At 37.9% G+C, this 23,872-nt stretch overlaps 1 protein-coding gene across 1 annotated transcript in view; it reads right to left on the minus strand.

Annotated features, from left to right (window-relative positions):
• Positions 1-23,872, minus strand: part of eys (eyes shut homolog) — a 271,877-nt gene that overhangs the window by 157,348 nt on the left and 90,657 nt on the right. Inside the window, exons 19-20 of the mRNA XM_079634848.1 lie at positions 20,842-20,963; positions 7,071-7,192 (exon numbers count right to left, since the gene is read on the minus strand). Of these exons, the coding sequence (XP_079490974.1) occupies positions 7,071-7,192; positions 20,842-20,963 (244 nt within the window). The remainder of the gene's footprint in view (positions 1-7,070; positions 7,193-20,841; positions 20,964-23,872) is intronic.

A 23,872-nucleotide genomic window follows, 5' to 3' on the forward strand; every position in this document is an offset into this window, starting at 1 on the left:
CAATAATAACTGTATCTATGGCAGAATAGACCAAAGAAACATTGAATATATGAGTCACTTATAAGTGTAGTACTTTCAGTTTGTTACAGTTTTGTAGTCATAAAGTTTGTCCTTAACATAGTAGACAAACTGACCAGTTTTTTTTGTAATCTCAAAATGGTATTTAATGATTAAGCATTGCAACTAGCAGATAAGACACTGATAAAATATTAACTGAAACCAAAGTTGTTTTATTCAGAAAGCATATCGTTTTTACACCTTTCCCCCCCTGATGTGCCATAAATTATAGAATGATTCATTATAAATGCTGAAAACGCAGTTGTGCTGCAAAATGTTTTTGTGGAAACGGTGACACATTTTTTCAGGATTCTTGGAATAGAAAGTTCAAAGGAACCGCATTCATTTGAATATTTTGTAACAAGATCAATATTTCGTGATATTTTAGTGTCACTTTTGATCAACTTATGCATCCTTGCTAAATAAAACTTAATTTCTTTCTTTCAGAAAAAATAAAACATTACTTATCCATGCTGTGTGAGGAAAAAACCCACATTTAAGGGTCCGTTTACACTACAACTAAAAGGTTATGTGTTTTGGCCGTTCATTCAATGCAAAATGCAAAAAACAGGTTTCAAAGTTCAAGTGTTTGAAAACAATGTCGTTATCGTCTCTGTGTAAACTACATGCACTACATGTGTTTCTTTACAAAGTGACATCGCCAACTACTGGACTGGCAGCATAATAAAGCATTTTTAGTCGTTTTCACGGATCCGTGTGAACCAAATGCGCTTGTTGGTTTGGTTTTAGTATGTTTTTTGATGCCATAAAAACAGATGTGTGACGTCATGATTGACAGCTTCTCTGAACAAAGTACTCACTGAGGCACCAACTTTTTTGGGATCTTCAAGAGGAGATTGGAGCTTTAACTTCTGCAATTCCATAACTGTTTATTTCACACCAACATAATGAGTTGTTCTGCAGTAAGCTGTACTAACCGATTCTGCAGGAGTGTGAGCGGGGCCTTGATACCGCAGCTCCACTCCACGCTCACTATTGCGCAGACTCGGGTCCCGAGTTCACTACTAAAATTTCAGCGGCATATTGGGACATTGGCGGCTTCACTTTTCTACAATGGAGAGTGAAGGTGTGACGTCCATCTTTTTTTACAGACTATGGTCATGAATGGGGATCGTTTTGACAACGTTGTGGGAAAACTTTTCTGTGTTCAAGTACATCATTGTCATGTAAACACCCCAAGTTTAAACCTTTTAGGCTTCATGGAAGACATACAGCTTTAGAAGAACATGAGACAGTGATGACAGAATTTTCACAAGAATAGAGTCTTGAAATCCTTTGGAATTCCATTGTGTGAAATTACTAAGCAAAATGATATTGTACTATTAAAATATTCATTCATGTCCAGACCGACTGACAGTCCTGGCACACAGTGACCTTGCAGCATAAAAGAAAATTCCCCCAGGGGCAGACTCCGATTTGGCTTAGCCCTGTGGTGCTTTTTACTAATGAATGTCATACGTCTCTGGAAATCCCTTTTTGTTCTTTTTAGACCAGGATTACAATGTGTGCCATGAACTAAATTCTTATAAATTAAACCTTCTACTTCATTTCAGCGGGGGGGAAACACACAATGGCTATTTTAAAGAGGCCAGGCATGCAATTCCTACAGGTGTTAAAAATAAAATGAGCAATGAGTCATAAATGGTAAATATATTGTAGGAATGCAAATGTAAATCACAGAGGGCAAATTTCTCAAATCGTCCTTCATTCTCATCATAATCAATACATGGCAGCCCATGAAATACAGTATATTATTGACACAAAATATAAGAAAACAAAATTGGAGCTCATCCTGTTTTAAAGGTCCCTTAAAAATAGCTTGACATGCACAATTTTCTGTCCAGTTTATGCATTTCCTGTCAAAACAGGACACTGGAACTTGCTCTTTTTTAAATTAGTCAATAAGCTTAGTTTACATCACAAGTATGTAATCCATATATTTGCAAAGTTAGAATAGTCAACTACACTAGAAATGCTTATAAACATGGACTATGAGCCAGGAATCTCCACATGTTTTCTTTAAAAGCTATGCAAACTCTGAACAAAATACAGTTTTACTTTGTTTTGGCATTCATAGTCACAACTGAATCACTGTCGGGAGATTTCTGGACAGCTGAGGGGATTTATAGGTTAATTGCACTATTGGACTGAGAAACATTAAATCCCAGACAGCTGAAAGTAGGACACTGGGAGGTTAGAGCAGTGAGCTGGGATTATATTTACCAGAGTGAATCCCAGAGAGTGCCGGAGGTATCTGCATTCCACTTGGTGGCAGTGATCTTACAGCTGTACTGCCAATCCCTGTCTTAAACACATCACTCTTTCCTTTCAGTGTATTTTCTTCCCTCTGTCTGTCTCTCCTCCCTCCGCTGCCCTTAGCAAGAGGGCACATCAGGTGAAACAGAAGCAGCAGCTTTTTTTCTCAAGAGAGTCACCGATTGAGAGAAACCTCCTCCTGCTGTGCTCCATTGATTGATTCATTCGTTTTACCTGCCATCTGCAATTCATTATCTCTCACATTTGTGAAAGCACAGTCTGTCTCTACGTGACAAGAGCATAGGTGACTAAATTCTGTGACACTTTATATATAGTTTTTTACTGATGCAAAACGACATCTTTTTAAAAAAATCAACTAATCAGGGGGCTGCCTGAAAAAACTATCGATCAGGTTCATCCGATCCTTATCGGACGAATATGACGCAGTCTTGCATAAAAAAAATAATAGATAGTATTTTTAACAACATATCTTTGTTAAAATTGAATTTCAACGTCAACATTTTAAAAGGGGTGGTAAAATGGCATTTTCACAAGATGTAAAATAAATCTCTGATGTTCCCAGAGTGTGTGTGTGAAGTTTTAGCACAAAATACCCCACAGATAGTTGTATATAGCATGTTAAAGTTGTCACCTTTTGAGGGTTTGCAAAAACGCACCGTTTTGTGCCTGGCTCTTTAAATGCAAATGAGCTGCTGCAGAGGGCGGGGTTTCAAGAGCTCATGTGTGTTAGCAGCTGCGACAGTGTTGCCAGACGTACGATAATTATCGTATTTGTACGATAATTTTGACCTCTGTACGATGTACGATCAATAATGAAAAAAATCCCATAATGTACGATAATTTCAGAATTGCCCGCAAATTAGTTAAAAAATCTCCCGAAATCTAGATCGAGCAAGCAAGAGCGTGCATGTGTAGCGCGCGCACAGCAGAGAAAGGGAGCGAGAGACCTTGCGTGTGTGTGCTAGTGTGCGTGTGTGCCTCACGAAGCGCATGTAAGGACCTATTTTTTTTACAGTCTATGGTAAGGACCCAACCAAGCGAATTATTCAGACTCCCCCTCCGTATATGAACTGTTATAAGATGCACACAGAGTGACTTTCTATTGCATGTGAAAAGATGGATGCTAAAGTTTGAGCTGACTCACAAATGTACTCTTACACAACAACTTTTCCTCTTCTCAACACGGACTGCGTGTTCCCGGGGGCGGGGATTTATGTACATTTAGGTTTGGTGATGTCACTAACCCCGGAGGAATGTTGTGTAGTCCCTACCAGCCGTTTGTTGTAGTCCTTTTCTTTAAAAGCAAATATCTTCCTTTGCTTTGAACTTTGAGCGTTGTAACTTTGCAGATGTTGTTTATGCTCAAACAGCAACATTATACACTAACTAAAGTTAGAAAAGTGATATCATACTTTACCACCCCTTTCATTTTCACACATGAAATTGTTAACCTTAATAGCAAGGCCTCGATCACACCTGACGCGTTTTTTGCAGTGAGAGGCGCCTTCTTTCAATTGTTTTCCTATGGCAGTGAGCGTTCTGCACGCTGTTTATGCGCCCCAGGCGCCTCACGTTTTACCGCCTGCTGCGCCTTGCGTTTTGGAAGTAAAAAAAAAAATCAACTCCGAGTGGAAAAAGCGCCCGACGTCATCAAGGTTTTTCCACTGTCCAATGAACGGAGTGAACGGAGAGGCGGACCTTCCGTTGTGGTGATGAAAGCTACAGTTGCTTTGAACGCCCGGAGAGTGCGATGATGGAGGATAAACTTGTGGTGCTCTCGCGGGTTACCAGGAACTAACGACTTCATGGACCGTAACTACCACAATGTTAACAGAAAGAAAATAAAGTTAATAAAAAGCTGATTTGACGTTTACTTGACTGACAAGACAGCTGTTTTGGTGGTTGCCTAGCAACATAAAAAACGCAGCACACTGCTCGTTCTGTGTGAACTGCTCGTTCTGCTTGGCCAGTGCTGTGCGCCTTGCGTTTTTGAACCTGAAAAACGCGTCAGTTGTGATCATTAAGTGTTCATTAAGGCGAGACACGGCAGGCAAAAACATCGCTTTTTTTTTTTCATTGGTCAATTTTGAGATTTTGGGCTATTTGTCTTCATTAACATGTCTTCTTTCAGACTGTGGTGAAAAAAAGTCCAAAATACAAATTTAGGTCTTTATTTTACCACACTTTTTCTATTTGCGTCTGTAGATTTCTCCTAAATTCAACAAAAGTTGGCGTTCTAAATCAACGCACTGCTCCGCGATCGCTGTCTGCACCCTGTCATCACACATACCGTTGGAAAGCTCTCTCTCTCTCCTGTAAATTGTTGTCGGATCCAAATATGGTCATTTCCTTTTTATCAGCAACCAATCGTGAAAGTACAAAGGGCATTTAACTCTAAAACCGAAATCTCATTGGCTGATGTCAATTTCTGACAACGTGATTCGTTCAGATGCATCACGTGATGTACTCTGACATTTAGATGTGTGTTTTTAACTGTTTTTCTGTTCAGTTGAAGGCCATACATGCTGTGTAATAAGTTTTAATGTGATTTAGGTGGTTTGTATTATTGTTGCTAATGATTTGATAAGATATTGTGTCTGTAAATAGTGGATTCCACTAAAAAAAAAATATGATTTTTTACATTACAAATCTTTAAATGCCTTTTTCTCAAAATTAGTTTTTTGTCATTCTCCAGTATTAACATCTCAGCCTATGTAGCACCTATGTACACCAAACTTTCCAGTTATACACTTAGCAGTATTCTGAAGATATTTTCAGAGGGATTTGTTAATAAATCATTCCTGACCTGATTTATGTGACATTTTAATAAAAAAAATATGTCGAAAATAGATTTTTTAAGGCTATGGACAGTAGTTTTATATTTCCTAGGTAATGAAAGCTTATATCCTGAAACCCTTCTGAAATTCTTTTTTCATCTTGTGTGTAAACAAAATAAAAAAATTATTTTGCACCTGGCTTTATCATATGTTCAGATCTATCTACCGAAAATATATCCAAAATTGCGCATATTTAATGAGACAATGCCTAATTTGCACAATTAAACATATAAATTTCAAAAAACTTGTAATACATTTTTTTATATACTTGTGCAAGTAATCAACTGAGGAAGTTTTATGGTGATATCTATTATTTAAAAATGTTACCCTATTCACCTGTAGTGTCTCGCCTTAATCCTGGGTTGGCAAGTTTCATGATTTCACACTACATATTTGTAAACTCTGGGTTAACATTCTTATTTACATATTTATGAGGTCATTAACATAGATTAGACAAATAACATTCTTATTTGGAGCACGATGTAGAAAGCCAGTGAATATTTAATTACGTAAGGATTGGTCATTCTTTGATTTGTTGCCTGTCTGGCCATTACATTTTAGCACCATATCGTTCCACATTTGGCACCCCAATTTGGAGGTTAAATCTTCCTTACTAACCAATTCCAACTTAAAATTGGAAACCTAGAGATAAAAGTAAAAAAAAGAAAGAAAACGAAAACAATGAACAAATGTAAAGATCACCCAGGATTAAGCGCTATACGTGAAAAACCATACAGACGCAACTATGATGCATTTCCATTTACATCACATTTATTCATTTAGCAGACAATTTAATCCAAAGTAACTTACAAATAGGAAAACAACAAAGCAATTTCAATTGGCAATAACATAAGAAGTGCTAACCATTCAAGGTTTAAAAGATTGCCTTGAGCAGTACAGGCTAGAATGGGTAGGAAATGGTTAAAGGAGAACTCCGGCGCAAAATGAACCTTTGGTCTAATTACACATTGTTACCTAGTCAACCGTTATCTGAGATTTGTTTTCATGATTATCGAATGTAAATAGTTTTATCTCTAAAAACAGTTTAGCCTATAACGCTAGTATAACGCTAGTATATAGGGCATAGAGTAATGACAAATAAAAATTGCTTGTTAATACCAAATAGCCCCACACTAACACGGTAGCATAATGAGGGTCCCCACACAGTCAACTTCGCGTAGCCATCTTTGTAAAACAGACTCTATCAGTCGATCTAGGAACACCGATCCAAATGCGCTGGACCATATGAGATTCTACACAGTTCAGCGCATTTGGATCGGTGTTCCTAGATCGACTGATAGAGTCTGTTTTTCAAAGATGGCTACGCGAAGTTGACTGTGTGTATAAAATATCTTCTTATTAAACTGTCTGGACACTGTCAAAGTTCTCAATGCTTCGGTTTGAAGGTAGGGACCCTCATTATGCTACCGTGTTAGTGTGGGGCTATTTTGAGCCTTGTTAGTGGTATTAACAAGCGATTTTTATTTGTCATTACTCAATGCCCTATATACTAGCGTTATAGGCTAAACTGTTTTTAGAGATAAAACTATTTACATTCGATAATCATGAAAACAAATCTCAGATAACGGTTGACTAGGTAACAATGTGTAATTAGACCAAAGGTTCATTTTGCGCCGGAGTTCTCCTTTAAAGTGAATGGGAGAATTTTTTTTTTTTAAAGAGTCAGCACTAGCAAATAATGGGAAGAGATGTGTTTTTAGCCATTAAATAAATAAAATAAATGAACAAAATCTACATAAACCTGACAACCTCATTAATCAACATGTCGGTTGTTGGAGTCGACCACGTGACCCATCTCTAGCCTGTCTATTCATCCAGACTGTGTTTGCTCCATCAAGCTGTGTTTTTGCAACCCACCTGTAAGCGTTGAGGAGGTCTACACAGGTGCCGTTGTTTTTACAGGGGTTTGATGAACATTCATCGGTCTCCCACTGACAGAACTCCCCCTCCCAGCCGGGTACACAGAGGCAGTTATAACTCTGAAATGCAAATGAAGACAGCAAATGAAAAGATAATAGACAGCAGTGTAATACTTTCATCTAACCATTGCCTTGACCTATGGATAAATACAGCAGATTCTGACAACTATCACATGGTTTACCTGAAAATGTCTTTATCAAAACATTCATTGTAAATAATAACAGATGCCAGCAGATGCCATTTATTCTTATGACAACTCGTGATCATTTGTATGAGATGCCAAAAATACTTGGCCAGTATGAGATGTACCTACATGTACTATACTGTGTGTGCACTACCATTCAAATGTTCAGGGTCAGTAAGATTTTTTCTTATGCTCAGCAGGGATGCATTACATTTATCAAAAGTGTCAGTAAAGATATATATATAATGCAACAAAAGATTTCTAAAAACTTTTTTTTCTTTTAAACTTTGTATTCATCAAAGATTAAAGAAATGTACCACACAATATTGTGCATAATATTTTGCAGCACAAGTGTGTTCAACATTGATAATAATAATAAGACTTGAGCATCAAATCTGCATATTTGATTTCTGAAGGATCATGTGACACTGAAGACTGGAGTAGTGATGCTTAATTTCAGCTTTGCATTTTAAAAATGTATTAAAATAGAACGCAGTTATTTTAAACTATAGGCCTAATCATTTTTAACAATATTACTGTTTTTTTTTTATCAAATAAATGCAACATTGGTGAGCATAAGAGACAAACCAAAAATAATATTACCGACCCCAAACTTTCTAAAGGTAGTTTATATATATATATATATATATATAAATTATTATAATTATTATTTTTGTTACACTCACAGTTATATTAGAGTATGGATCAGAGTACTCTGTTTTTAAACTGTGTTTTGTTTTTTTCTCTTTAAACGAAAAAAAGAGGGAAGGAGGAGGGGGGGGGTATCTAATCTAATATCAGATCTAATAACAAGAGCATAATTTTAAAAAAAAAATCTATGCACATGTTTCTGTATACATGTAGTGTTTTGCACTAACCTTCCCTATGGGGATTAATACACTGTATGTGTACTTTCCAAATCCATTTCTCTTTCTCTGAATAAATGCATACACAAAAGGCATAATTTGTAGTTAAGGTGTACCGGTATATTATAATTTGTACTGAGGCCAATCTGTGGGCAGCTTCAACTCTCAAACCACCTACTATTAACTCCAAATGTATTTAGCATGGTTTTCAAAGTTGTTATCTTTACGGAAGAGCAACCATTGCTATGCAAATCCACTCTCTTCAACCACCCACTACTGCGCATCAGATATTCAGGCATGTCTTTAAAGGCATGCAAACTATTAATTTTGGCATAAATTACTAAAGAAATCTGCATGAACCACACATTTCAAAGATAAATATTCAGAATTACACCCCATGCTCCGAAATAAACAACACTTGAAGTGAATGAATGCATGCTCCCTACTTAGTGCTCAAACAGAAGATACAACTGTACATGTATTTTCTTTTCTTTTTTTCAGACATGCTGTCCGTCTCGGTAAGTTTGCGAATGTCTCTCCCCTCCTCTTTGCCATTAAAGTTTTCATTATGAAAATGAATCACTGCAGGTGGTTTGTTGTCTGTTATTTTGCATGGCGAAGGTTTATTCGGTCTCATCCCATGCAATGGAAATGAGTGCAGGTTTGCACAGTCAAGGCATGGTTAAAGTTCTTCATCATGGCTGCCCTGAGGGTTGATCCTGGAGTGCATGCTAATCTGTGCTTCATCGAGACGCAGACACAGTGTTAAGCTCTGCCTAATGTAATTTGAGCACCGCGGGCCTTATTCATAAGACAGAAGAAGCTACGCAGACATAGTGTGATAGATCAGATGCCTCCAGAAGACTTCTGTTTTTCACCCCAGGCTAAGGATAGTATAATCTTATTTAGGCTGCTAAATCATCAGCTGGGATCGTGGCTCTCCCGAGAAACCCGGGGTTATGCGGGCTATTTTTATTTTAACAGAAGTAAATAAATAACTACATAAACACTGCCAGGAAGTAAACCGCAATCTGTGAGAGGGATTTCAAAAGCTTGCTCCTGTCTCCACATGAAGTTGGACAAGAAAACTTTTTTTTGGAATGAGAAAATTGCGACAGAATGAGTTGGTTAGACACGTCTCACATCTACTGTATGCACAATGTATTACTGAGTAATAGTGCAGTAAATTGCTGCTCTGAAAGACTACAATTAAAAAAATAAACATTCAAATCTCTCATATCTTAAGTGACAGCACTGTAACATTACATGCTGCAGTACTGCACTGAAAAACACTGACATTTACTGGAAAGTAGGGCTGATGACAAGCAATACTATTGATTAAATACATAGGGCCAGATTTACTAACAGCTTGCGCCAGTGCAAACCCTCTATTGGCATAAAAAAAAACTACTGTCAGGATTTACTACAGACACAGTGAAAAATTAGCACTAAAATAGTGTGGACTGTTATTGGGGTGACCTTATTGCATTAGCATTTGTAGGAGTTTCCCTTTTAGATGAACAATTTATGGGGGCAAAGTATTTAAAGGGGTCATGACATGAGAAACCAAATTTGCCTTGATCTTTTGGTATATAAGAGGTCTTTGTACCATTTAAACGTCCTGCAAGTTTCATAGCTTAAGACGTCCTCCCCATTATAAACGAATCATTTATTTAATCAAGCTCTAAATACAGCTCGTTCTGGATCCATGGTAAGAAGTGACGTCACGGTACGAAGTGACGTACCAGCGTTTGCATAATGACCGCCTCCGGCAGAAGACAGTTACGCTTTAAGCGCAAGGCAACTACGCTCATTTCGTATCGTTGTCGCGCCCGCGCGCTGCGCGCCTCACAAGTGTTCAGTCGACGGACAGCGAGTGGGTCTGTGTACAGGGAAATTACGATGCCGCAGATGTGCTGTTCCTGGCTGTGGACAAACAACATCTTTGAATACGCTGCGAAGGATCCAGTCGTCAGGGGAAAATGGATGCACTTTATTTTTTGCGGACATCTCAGTCACGGCAGTGTTAGTTTAAGCGTTTGTTCTGTACATTTGAAGGATGACTGTTTTGAGCTTTGCCAGAAAACTGTTGCTCAAAGATAAGTCCGTGCCGACTATTCTGGGCTCAACATCGACGACGCAAACTGTAAGTAATGTATTTAAAACTTTAAACTACTTTTTAAATACGCTGAAAGATCCAGTCGTCAGGGAAAAATGGATGCACTTTATTTTTTGCGGACGTCCCAGTCACGGCAGTGTTAATTTAAGCGTTTGTTCTATACATTTAAGGATGACTGTTTTGAGGAAAAAATCCCAAAATGATGCTGGCTTTGCCAGAAAACTGTTGCTCAAAGATAAGTCCGTGCCGACTATTCTGGGCTCAACAACGACGCAAACTTACTTTTTACCATGGCTAATATAAACACATTTGTATAAGAGAATCTTGAAAATATGTCGCCTTTCTAGTAGGCCTACATGTGATTGGTTAAATAATGTTAAACTGTTAGCAAATTAAGCTATAGGATAATTATGCAACAATAATCCGTTTTCAAGTGTCTCGGGTTAATTTTTTTTTATTAATTCAAAATAGTTTCACTTTCCATGTGGACACGAGCTGATCCAGTCTTCGTTGTTGTGGTGATGGTTCATTTTCCTCTGATTCCGGCTCAAACATAATAAGGTTTTATCATTGCAAGAGCCATCGCTTCGCATGCATCAGCCGCTAATAAACAGTTGCGCCGAATCCGCAAATGTTCTGTCTGGGGGCGTTAATAATTGATGCACAGGCACTGACGTTAGCCAATCATATCAGTGGGCGTTAACACTGAACTCTTAAAGGGGAAACACCCCCCAAACAGACTGTTTGAATCAGAGGATGAGAAACAGGGTGGGAAAAGGTCATAAATCACTACATTTTAAAAGTTTTTTGTAAAAAAAACTATAGTAATACTATAATTGCACCTAAGGGAACATAATAATAAAATTAAAAAAACCATGTCATGACCCCTTTAAATGAATCATGCAAGGTGATTTACTAAGGTTTGCGCTGGCCAATTTACTGGTATTTGCGCCATTATTTAACATCCAAAAAAAGCATGCCTTAAACCAGAAGCTAAATTGCACTGCTCTTGGAAGATTGCGTTGGTCATTATGGAAATTATCCATCTGTATCTGTGTTCTTTAATTTGCGCGTCGTCAGTAGATCACACCCAGGACTTTACAATCCCATCTGCGCTTTTTTGGAATTGCGCTCTCAAGCTAATTGGCCAAATCTGGCCCTTAATGTTTACAATTCAGTAATAAGTCAAATGGGCTGTTAAAATGAATCACTGAACACGAGTAACTGCAAACATCTGAAAAATTAAACTATCGAGTTATTTGGAATTTCAAGAACCACCTGCTAAATATTACAAAATAACGATTAGTAATTGTAACAATAAAAAGTAACTCCAAGACGTTTTATGATTTAGTCACTTAATAAAAAATAGCTATATATTATGCATGTTATCTAAAACTACTACTGAACATGACAACATTAGCAACAACAGTTGTTGGCAATAAGTCAAAAGGTAGAACCATGTACATTTTTCATTGCCCCGGCACATGCTGGAAAAACAGCAAACAGAACCATTGCTGAAAATAATTAGGAAAGGCGCATTTAAAACTCATTAGAACTACAATTAGAAGAAAAATCATGTATTCATGTATTATTGAAAAGTGCGAATTTCGGTCATGTTTTATTGCAACTTGCTTTCATAGAATTTATATTATTTATAAAATGACATACTGTGAATAAATAAAATTAAATTTTAATTAAAATTAAAATTAAAGAATTAATAAAATTAAATACACAAACTGATAATCACAAACAAACCATAAATATAAAATTGACACTAAAACTGATCACTATAACTAAACAACAGCTAACCAAAAGTAAAAAATGCATTTGGTGCATTTTATGAGCGAATACATCTTAATTGAGCAACTCCTCTGAATGTCCACAATATGTGAAAAATGTAGGAGAGAATTGGATTGTCAATGTCCTAGGGTTAAGGAAGATGCTACATCAGTGAATTTGACAATTTAAAAAAGATGGAGTGAATACAGCAAATAGAAGAGCAGAGGAGACCAGGATTGAGGTGTACAGATGGAGTGATATGTTATGTCTTAAGAGAACACAGAGGACATTGGGCCATTACACACACTTCACAACACCATTATGCTCAAGGGGAATGTTGCAACAGCACTTTCAACAAAGACAAGTTCAGGGGAAAAAAAGTGCTATGGGGATATAAACCAGAGTGTTGTGATGAGGTTGTGAAGTGAAAAGGGTGAGGAATGATCTAATGTCTCAAGATCCTGTTCCTATAGCTCCAGTGATGCCATGACCAGGGATTATGTGTACTGATAAATGTAAAGTGGATAAAAGTGTCTGCTAAATTAATAATTGGCATACATTACCAAACTGAATAGACTCTTTGCACATCTATGTTAAAGGAATCAAATTGTCCTTTATCTGAGATAAGAGTTCATTGCACTATACAATGAAATATTTGCAAAGAACCTGTTTTTATTATTGAAGGATGAGGCAGTTAAAAACTATATTGGAAACAACAGCAAACCTGTCGCCTACTAACAAGTGCATCACAGCTTTGTATCTCATCAAATGCAAAGAGGGTGGTAAGGGGTCTTACAGGCAAAGGCAGCAAGAGGGGGTTGTAAATGGTCATAAACTAAATTATGGCTGAACAAACGAACAATAAAATAATAAAACAATTAAATAACTGTATAATACACACAATACCATTCAAAAGTGGGGTCGGTGAGATTTTTTTAAGTGCCCCTATTATGCTATCTTAAAGGTTCCTAATTTTGTTTTGGCGGTCTTCTACAACAGGTTTACATGCATCAAAAGGCAAAAAACGCTTTAATTTTCTCATAATATACATTGCCCATCACTAATTTTTTTTTATTCTAAAGCTCAGCGATTGTACAAACTGTAAAGGTGATGATACACAGGGCAACTTTTTGGGCAATGTTGCCGAGCGATTGTTGCTTGGGGACTTTCCCATTGAAAATGGGCAATACATTTCTATCTGGATAATTTAGATTGGTCATGGGCCCTGTCTCACATTTGGTTGCCCGTTGACGGCAACATTGCCCAGCAATATTGATCAAAAAGTTGCCCTGTGTGTCATCACCTTATGTCCATCAAACAAACCAATGTGTATATTTCTAATTTATTGCAGTGCACATGTGGGAATTGTATCATTAACTGTATCAATAACAGCGCATACGCTAGCAGAGCATGTGAATGACCGATACAACATTAAAACAAATCTTGCTCCACCTTTTATCATTACTCAAAGTAATAAGAAAGTATTGGGTTACGCATGTAACCATGGTTCCCGGAGAAGGGGAAATAAGACGCTGCGTCCCCTAGAGGGCGCTATGGGGAATGCCTCTGGCATGACTGGTGTCTGAAGCATGTGTATAAACACGACTATGAACTCGAAAGCCGATGACGTCACTTCGGGTGCGACCATGATTATAAAAAGGTACCTGTAAAATAAGTCATCCACTTCTTGTCTGAAGGAGACATACCTAAAGCATGGCAAAGGGACACAGCGTCTCGTTCCCCTTCTCAGGGAACCATGGTTACATGCGTAACCCGAGACGTTCTCTTTCGAATGAGAATTCGCGCTGCGTCCCCTAGAGGGCAAAGCTCAAGAGCTTGGTATTCATCGGAACACTTTTAAGGGAAAATTGTCAGTGGCTAAGGAGGCTCACAGAGAGCCTTACAACCTGGCGTACTACCTGAGCTCATGGGATGCCTGTCAAGGAGGCTACATAATAGGGCCAGCAGCTTGACACAATATTAGGCAGAGCTCAGGGGAGCGGAAGCCTCTAACAGAACTATTTTCCATAGCAAGAGGAGGCCTAACAACGCTCTGGCTAAGTTCAGTAGCCAAGGAGGCTCACAGAGATCCTAGCAACTTAGCCCCTGGCTGAGCTCATAGGACGGAGGACTCAGTACTCTTTCCTCTACATTCAGAACAACCTCGGATTCGCTATAGGGAGGCATGACAAGGCTTATTTTCAAAAGTAGCAGCCAAGAAGGCTCACAGACAGCCTGACAACATGGCACCACTCCCTACCGACCAACAAGGCCTCTTCGGAGGGGGGAGGGGCATATGTCCTGTCATTCAGGAGTGGTTTTTTTCCCCCCGGTCTCCCAGTCTGTAAGGGAAGCTTCTGTTGTTACCATCTTGCGACAATAACAGTGGGATCCAAGTCGAAAGGGAACTCCCATTCGAAAGGGAACAACAGACAATCTGCATTAATGGGCACAATTTTAGGAAATAGTGGGCCCACAGCTGATTTGCAAAAGTATTTCAGACGGTTAGCAGAAAAGACCTAAACAATATAAAACACAAAACTACGTATTTTGAACACCCGGTAGAAAATATATACAACAACAATTAAACATACTTACAGGTTGTGAATCTGAGGAGCAAGTTGGTCCAAGTGGATACTGTCCCATCTTTAATGAATACGCGTTTTGTAAATCCCATTTAGACCTCACAGAGATTTGAGAAGAAATCGTCAAAAGGTTATACTGCTGTTGTATCGCTGTGGTAATTCTAACCACTGACTTCACATCTTCATCCTTTGGAAGTGTTTACAAAGAGAATTTGCTTTTCAAAAACAGCTACAGTGTTTTAAGGGCGGGTCAAAGTAGATGCTGTGTGCGGGCAACTGTAGGCGGGCATTATGCAAATGTGTTACCCAGTTATGTGGGATTTGAATAACCGACGACTCGATTAGGCGGTTCAGTCGATTCTTTCATTTGGGAGACAATAACTTTATTTATCATGCAATTTCGGCTTCACAACTTTGCAGATTGTTTACATTCACAGACAGCTATATTACACACTGAATGAAAGGTAATATTCAAAAAAGAATAATATGGGCACTTTAAATGTTTTTTTGTGTTTTTGAAAGAAGTCTCTAATGCTCTTATATTTGTATGAAAGAAAGAAAGAAAGAAAGAAAGAAAGAAAGAAAGAAAGAAAGAAAGAAAGAAAGACCACCATAGTGAAACCATAAAAGCTGCAGAACTGCTTTGAAAGATGTCCCCACATAACCACTGCTCTCCACATGCCTATGAATTCAATCAATTTAACGAGTTCACAAATATTCAAAGCAAGATGATTTGCATCAGATAAGCGTATCCTAGCTCTGTTGTCTATCATGTTTGTCCTTCCAGAGACCCACATAACGGGCAGGTGGAGACTCCTGTTGGCAAACCAGCATGACAGAATCCGCATTTTCACAGAGACAGAGAAAGGTCAATCTAATTTACTGACTGTTTGGAAGTAAAGCACTCCCATGTGACGTTCTACATCCACCCTCTTTCCCCGTCCCACGCCCTCTGCCATATAATCAGGACGTGGAAATGTAGAATTTAAGAGCTCAATTACATGGTGGCTAAACCATTTCCCAATCAGTGATTTCATACCTGTGACAGTAGAACAATCTTTTGAAGCGCTCATGCGGTGACTCTACCATTGAGCATATAGAGGCTATTAACACATTGATGCTATTCTAAAACTTTATTGCAGGCTGTAAACATGTCATATGACAATTGCTCCATATTTCTTTTAAATCGCTTCCTTTACATTTGTATGAAAGAAAAAAATATTTGTCTTTACTTTCGAGTGTGACGTGGCTTTGAATGGACACCTCATAAGCCTTGTATGAACTAACAAGCTTGTTTCCACCCAAAGCTGCAATTTTAACTTAAATGCAAAGTTGTAAAATCGCATATACTGTAAAACATTTGCGAATGAAGCACCGTTTCCATTCCATGCGTCTAAGAGAACAAAATCGTCACTTTATGTGAAATTGCCACAAAAGTAATACACATGTAAGCTGCTTGTAATTGGGGAAGATCCATTGTGGATCTTTTTTTCGTACATCATAAATGACTTGCGCCTGAGAGCGTGCAGACGAAACACAATAAACTCATCATGCGTTTGGTGGCATGATACCTGGTGCTTGGGAACACAATTGTCCGAGACAGTTCTGTGAGGTTATTATACTCAACCATTTTGATGAGAGACTATGTCTCAGGCATTTGAGAATGACCAAACCAACATTTGAGATGTTGTGCAATAAAATTGTTTCGCTGATTAGTCCGGTTATCATCATATGATCCGTTAAGTCACGTGAGATTTTTGTTGCATATTGAGGGATTTATTTGGTAAATGCATTTCCATCGTAGTTTATGTGCATGTCTTATCGGATATTATAATTTTTTTGAATTTATGCGCATCTTGGCAATTCCATTACAGTGTTTTTTATGCGATATCCCAAAATTTGCATACAATAGGTGGATGGAAACATAGCTAATGATAGCGAGGAGAAAAGAAATGTGTTGTGGACACAATAACACAAACATCTAGTCAAATCAAATGTGGTTTTTTTTCTTCAGTTTTTCAATGCCAAAGAAATTGGATCATTTTTTGTCAAGGTTACTCTCTATGCATCTCTGAGATGATCAAATCCCCTAATGTAAAATAGCTACTCAAATCATTAATTAACCCAGCATGCAAAAGGGCTAATATCTCCGCCTGCATCTCTGTCCACGGGACAGCAGCCTACAAACCGCCCACCTCTAGGTTTCGAGGGATGCTGTGAATAGCCCAATAGCATTCTCCATTCAGAAACCCTGTCCCAGGGTTGCATTATTCATCATGAATAAATGATAAACTATTTTTGCCCTTCTGCTCTGTTCAGAGAGCTCTTGGAATAAAAATAGAGGAAAAGAAGAGAAAGTCTGTGAGATAAATAAGAAGAGAAAGGGAGGGGCAGAAGAGTGTGAAATGAGAGCACAGAGACTGGTATCTCTCTTTCTGGCTGTATTAGAGTGGGTTTGCTGAAGGGAAGGAAAAGCCGATTTGGGATGAGAGCCAAACAACTGCATGTCACACAGGCTTCTGAGCCACTGATTGCTCTCATTGCCCCTCTCTTTGTTCTCAGAGATTGTGAGGTAACACAAGCTTAATCTACAGAACACAACTGCAACTCAAAGAATGAAGACTCTGGACTTTTTGTCCTGACAGTAATATATATAAAAAAAGGAGAATAATAATGTTATATGATACTAATAATGTTATGTTAAATGTTAGAATCTTTTGAAAGGCAACTTGAAATGACATTTACAACATATTTATCTTCAGTAATGTGACGTATTACCGAGTAAAATAAAGATTTGAACGGATTGTGAAAATATTGAACACAAGATTTAGACAATATTGCATAATATTATTTTTCCTCAGAAATTTGGTTATATCAGCAAAAAAAGAAAAATTGCGTTACATATGGAGAAAGTACTCTGATGAAATATAATGAACATATATTTTTCTTATAATATGTACTGATGACCTGTTTACAATAAGACCAGGGACATAAATGAAAATTTTTTTGCATGAAAAACATGTTCAATTCATTGTTCCTATAGAAACAACCATTCAAAACTTAATTTTTAAAGTAAAAATGTATTTGAAAATTTAACAAAAATACAAAGTTACAAGCACCGATTGCTTTAATGAGGGAAATAACTACAATACCATGAAGCAATGTGAATGAAAATTAAATTAAAGGGGTCATGAATTGAGAAATCAAACTTTCCTTGATCTTTTGACATTTCAATATAAAATATCCTGCAAGTTTCAGAACTCAAAACGTCCTCGTCCAAAAACTAAGCTCAGAAACCGACTCGACGCAAGACCACCTCAGCAGAAGAAGATCAAAGCCTACTTCTACATCATTGCCTCTTTAGCGCTGCCCACCGATCCGCTCATGTCATGTTGTAGTAAATATGAGAGAGACACAAGCGCAGGATTACTGCATCAACACAAACAGAGAAATGCTTCTGAGGATTATAAGATGTTTTGAAGTGCCAAGTTCTGGAAAAAACAGTCTTTGCATTGCCGTCCTTGTGGTCCTAACATTAAAGTGTTTTTTTTCTTGACAAATTTTTTTATTCTGTTAGTAATTACTTAACATAATTTTATCCAACCCCGTAAGACTTTTGTTCATCTTCGGACCACAAATTAAGATATTTTTTATAAAATCTGAGAGCTGTCTGACTCCTTGATAGTCTTCTAGGCAATTTCATTCATTGTTAAAATTTGAACTACAGTGGTTCAACCTTAAGTTTATCAAGCGACGAGAATACTTTTTGTACGAAAAAAAAAAAAAAAAAAACTTTATTCAACTATTCATTTTCTTCTGTGTTGCCTATGACGCAAGTTCATGAGAGCACCACGGCGTATGTGCGAGAACTGATGCAGTTTAAAATGGTTCTAAAGTGTGCATTTCCTTGATGTCCGAATCGTGAGAAACCAAAAAGAAAACGTAAAACTGCCTTACCAATCCTGCAAAATTAATGGTTTACCTTTCACACTTTCCCATCAAATGATCGTGAGCGTCACCTTCTCAGTTCTCGCGCATGCATCGTGGCGCTCTCGTGAAGTCATGTACGAGCCCCACACGGAAGAAAATGAATAGTTGAATAAAGTCGTTATATTTGTTTTGTTTTTTGCGCACAAAAAGTATTCTCGTCGCTTGATAAACTTAAGGTTGAGCCACTGTAGTCACTTGAACTATTTAAACGATGTTTTTACTAACTTTTCTATACCGGCAGAATGAAATTGCCTAGAAGCCTATCAAGGAGTCAGACAGCTCTCAGATTTCAACAAAAATATCTTAATTTGTGTTCCGAAGATGAACGAAAGTCTTACGGGGTTGGAACAACATGAGGGTGAGTAATTACTGACAAAAAATACATTTTTGGGTAAACTAACCCTTTAAGAAAGAGAGGATAAACTTTATTTTGAATGAAGTTCCCGTCAGATCGCATCAGTAATGCACTGTTTGTTTGTTCGCTTCATTTTACTGAAGATTCGTTTTTAAACAAGACAAGTTCGATGCAGGCTTTTTCAGAGAGACAAAAAAAAATTATGCAGTGCCAACTATATTGAATCTGACTGTATTGTCGGGTGTTCCTCATGGCTCGGGTCCTGCTGCTGCTGAGGCACAGCGGCAATTCAGTTCATGGGGATCTGCTATCACCTGCTATATCCAGTGCCTTCTCTCAGGCTGTGGAAGTGCGCACTGCGGTTTCTTCCACCCGAAGTGAGGCACCGGTGCAACAATTTGGAGTTACATGTTGTAAGCATCGATGCAGGAGATGCTGAGCTGGTGGAAGTTGTGACTTGCGCTGTCGCCACATTGAATATCGACTGGCGAGCTGAGAAGCAGGACGTTTATCCTAAAAGCAAATTAGATGAACGCTTCCTGCCCTCTTGGTCACAGCCTCCTTGTCGGGGCCAGCCATTTCTTATGAGTGTATAGTGCACAGACATCTCACTATTCATCGGTATTAGTCTACGAAGAGCATGGTTATAGGGCGATGCCCAAGGTGGACGAGAAGCTAGCTAGCTCTCTAAAGGCCTCGACATTACCTACAAAACTGGTCAGAACAACCAGGTTTTGGTGGGTAAGGCTTATTCAGCAGCTGGTCAGGCTGCAGCATGTTTGCTTACAATGCCACTGGTCCTGGCGCTGTTACAGATTTGAGTCTGGCCACACACTTTCTCTCACGGCCACCAAGCAGATGGCCAAATCAATCGGTCGCTCTATGGTCACTCTATGGCCACTGAACGTCACTTGTGGCTCAACCTGAGTGCAATCAAAGAGAAAGATAAAAGTTTTTTGATGGACACCCCGCTGTCCCCTTCTGGCCTATTCAGCGACACTGTCAACACAGTCATTGATAGGTTTCAGGAGGCCTGCAAACAGGCAGGGGCGTTTCAAAAACGTCTCCCCTGTCACTCTCAGGTCTCAGGGGCTGCTGAGCAGGAGAATCCCCAAAAATCAAAAAGCCAGCTCCTTGCACAGTGCGATTCGGTTACGATGTAAGTTCGTCTATCTCCAGCATGCATGGACCAGCTTGCACCTGGCATGGTGAAGGCATTTCTTCACCCAAGGCCAGATTCCATCCCTAAGGTGTATAAGTTATAATTAAAAATCTATTCCCCTATGGAGAAAATTAATATGGTTTTTACTTTCAGACCCAGACTGTTGCACTCCGCACTGTAGATGCCAGAAAGAAAAGTCCAAATCACAATTCAATATGCAAAACAGCAATAAAGAAGAATAAAAGACAATATTTATAAAAAATAAAACGCATAACATACTTAAGATTGAAATTATAAACAAACAGTCTGAACAGAATTTGTACATTAAATGGTTATATTTTATGGTATATTTCAAATTAATAAAAATATAGAATTATTAAAAAATAGTCAGAATGAATTAATTGCAGAAGTGTGTGGAGTAAAACATTATGGTTACAATAGGCCAATATGTAATTTGTACTATGGCAGATATGTCATTTCTCAGGTGGGCCTAGGAATGATTAAAATTTTGTTAATTGCTTTGCACAGAGAACAATAATCATTTAACAACAGATGTTACAGCGCTTTAGTGGTTATTATACTTAGTTCCCATATGTATTATTCTAAGAACTGCTGTTATTCTTTTATTAAGAATTCACACTTTTATTGGGAAGATTAATTATCCTCACCAGATGGAGGTCCACACAAGTCGAGTTGTTTTCACACATGTTGCTAGCACAGTCATTGATGTCCTGCTCGCATCTCAAACCAGCGTAACCAGGGTTACACAAGCAGTAAAAACTGTCCACAGCTGTAGTAAGAAACACAAAGAGACAGAATAATCACCTTAGAAGATATGAAATAGAATTTCCTGTTTTAGAAACATATAACAACCATTTACAGACACAATGGCATGATCTCAAGAACTTGGTTTTACAAACAATAACATTCAAGGACTGTGTAGGTAAAATGGTAATCTCTGGTATATTTTTCAGGGGTGGTTATGCAATGTTCGTGCACGGATCATAGCAAGCAATAAAAACATCCACTCAAAAATCACCCAACATTACAATTGTATGACAAATTGCCAGATTTGTATTACAAATTGTAATTGCAAATTGCAATTGTATTACAAATTGTATGTTAATTATATAACATACAATCGTTCATAGAATATTTTTTTATGTTTATTTGATAAAAAAATACAGTTGTAGCGAGCAGGACGAGGTCGAGGGACATGAGAGAACAGCGCGAGACCGGTGGCGTGATTAATGATGAACCTGTGAGGCGCACCGGTCTCGTATCTCTCACGGAGGAGCGGAAGCATAAAGGAGGAGCGACGACTGTGAAGATCGAGAGAGGAACAGGCCTGAGTTTTATTTGATGTTTTGTTTCTGTTTTATGTGGCCAGCAGTCGTCCGCGAGGGGCTGCTGGCTTATACTTTCGTTTTTGTAATTGTTTATTTATTTATTAAAGTCTGCAAATGTTCGCTTTTAAAATGTTTTAAAATGTATTTTATTCTTGTGATGGAAAGATTAAATCAGTCTTTAGTGTCACATGATCATTCAGAAATCAATTTAATATGCAGATTTTTAAATGATTATCAATTTTAAAGCTGTTCTGATTCAAAAAAAATTTGGAAATGTAATATAAATTATTTTAATAGAACGTTCAAAAGAACATTGTTTATTTGAAATAGCAATCTTCTGTAATATTACAAATGTCTTTACAGTCACGTTTGATCAATTTATTCAAAATTGTTTTTTACTGATCCCTACATTTTGAATGGTATGTGTCTCCAATGTTTCACATCTCACAATAAAATGTTATGGACATTTAGCATCCTACCACAGTTAGCTAACCTGCAACGGGTGATATTTTTGTGATACGTAAATCTATAATAATGTGATGACAAATGCTCAATCCATGTGCAGATAATGTGGGATAACACAGTACATATAGAACAATTTAAAAGTGGAATACCTTGCATAGAACAACAATTATATTGCATAAGTAACAATTACTTTTAGATTTTAAGACATGACTAAACATGACACACAATCTGTTTACTTAATTTTTTACGCTCTACGAACCTAATTTTTGGAAACACTATATTTTCCTCCACAGCCCACTGAAGTCAAAAGACTTCTATTCTCATATTCTCGCTTTTGTCTGTAAACCTTTGTTTCTAAAGCGTATCAGTAAAATTGACTTTCTCTGCTTGTGAAATTTCGTGCTCATTTATACTCACCCCAGCAGCTGGAAACACAGTGTGTCCAATTAAATGTAAAATGTGTGTTTGTGTAGCGATCTCTTTTACAAATGCTACAAGAGTGTTGCTGTCCACTGTCTTTGCGTTGCATCTGACTTACACGAAACCTAATGACCCATTCCACAAGCCTTTAATCATTAATGGCGTTGAGAAGAAATGCATCCCCTGCCTTTCTGCTGCAAAACAGCAGCCTGTGACAGAGGTAATTGTGGGTTCTTACAGCCACAAATTTATTACCAGGCCTACGCCGGGTCCCAGGATTCTTCATTATCCCTTAGATTTACCACGTAATCTATGCTGCCACTCTGTCTTTGTGCGTGTACCCGCGATTACTCTCATTAAATTTTTACTCTCATTAAATTACTCACACCAGCTGCTCAAGAGCTACACCTTGCTCTCTCACTCTCTTCCCACACAAACACAGCAGATCACATACCTCCTATATGGCAGACAGGCCTTGAGGGACTACATGTGTGGAGCTGTTTTTTTTCTGGTGCAGTCTGGGAGGAAGTAAACAAGTAAACTTTGTCTGACTGAGCTTGTTGGAATTGGAGATGATGGTAGACAAGACAAAGTGGCTGCAGGTCGGACTACAAGTGGTGGACAAGGAATACTCGGTTGCCTGGTTACAAAATCGTCTTCATCTTTGTCACCATCTTACCTCAGAGCATAGTAGTTAACTGCAGGTTGCTCTGGGAGTGCAATTATTGAACTACATGTCGGTTTAGATAAAAAGCATCTGATAAATGGCAGGTAATTAGAAGTAAGATAAAAGTGTAGTATACGCAAAATATAAGATAGCATTTATACAGTAGCATAACAGCACAGTTCAGTTCAGTGTATAGCACATGGTTTCTCAACCGGTGGGTCGTAAACCATTTTGAGTGTGTCGTCAAAGCAACAACAACAAAAATACTTGATTTTAATTTTTTTCCTGATGCAAGACTTTTATTTTGAAAGATGTGCGTGAAAGCTGTTGACTCTTGATGCAGTTCAAGTAAAGAGCGCCTGAGAAAAACCTATTTGCGGTCAGATGAGATTTTGTCAGGCTATTGGTGAGTGTCATTATTCGAATGTTATTTTCGTAACATGTTATACAAATAAAAAGTATCTCGTCTCAGAAAAAAATAACATCCCTGTCCTGTCAGACTTTATCTGACTTTTTGATTCAGATCTCTGTTATGAACGTCATATAAACAGAGTTTTTTTTTTTTTTTTTTTTTTCAGTTAAGAACATTTTTTAAACTCAAACCTATTCTTTCAACCAAGGTTTTGGAGACTGTTGTGTGCATGCTTTTATTTTCACACGGCTGGATTATTGCTTTATACTAAGGCATAAATGAAGCCTTGGTTGCATGCCGTCAGTATGTCCAAAATGCAACAGCAAGACTCTTAACTGATACCAGGAAAAGGGATTATATAACACCAGTGTTGATTCCTCTTCAAT

The sequence above is a fragment of the Phoxinus phoxinus genome (genome assembly GCF_949152265.1).
Source record: "Phoxinus phoxinus genome assembly, chromosome: 14".
NCBI lineage: Eukaryota > Metazoa > Chordata > Actinopteri > Cypriniformes > Leuciscidae > Phoxinus > Phoxinus phoxinus.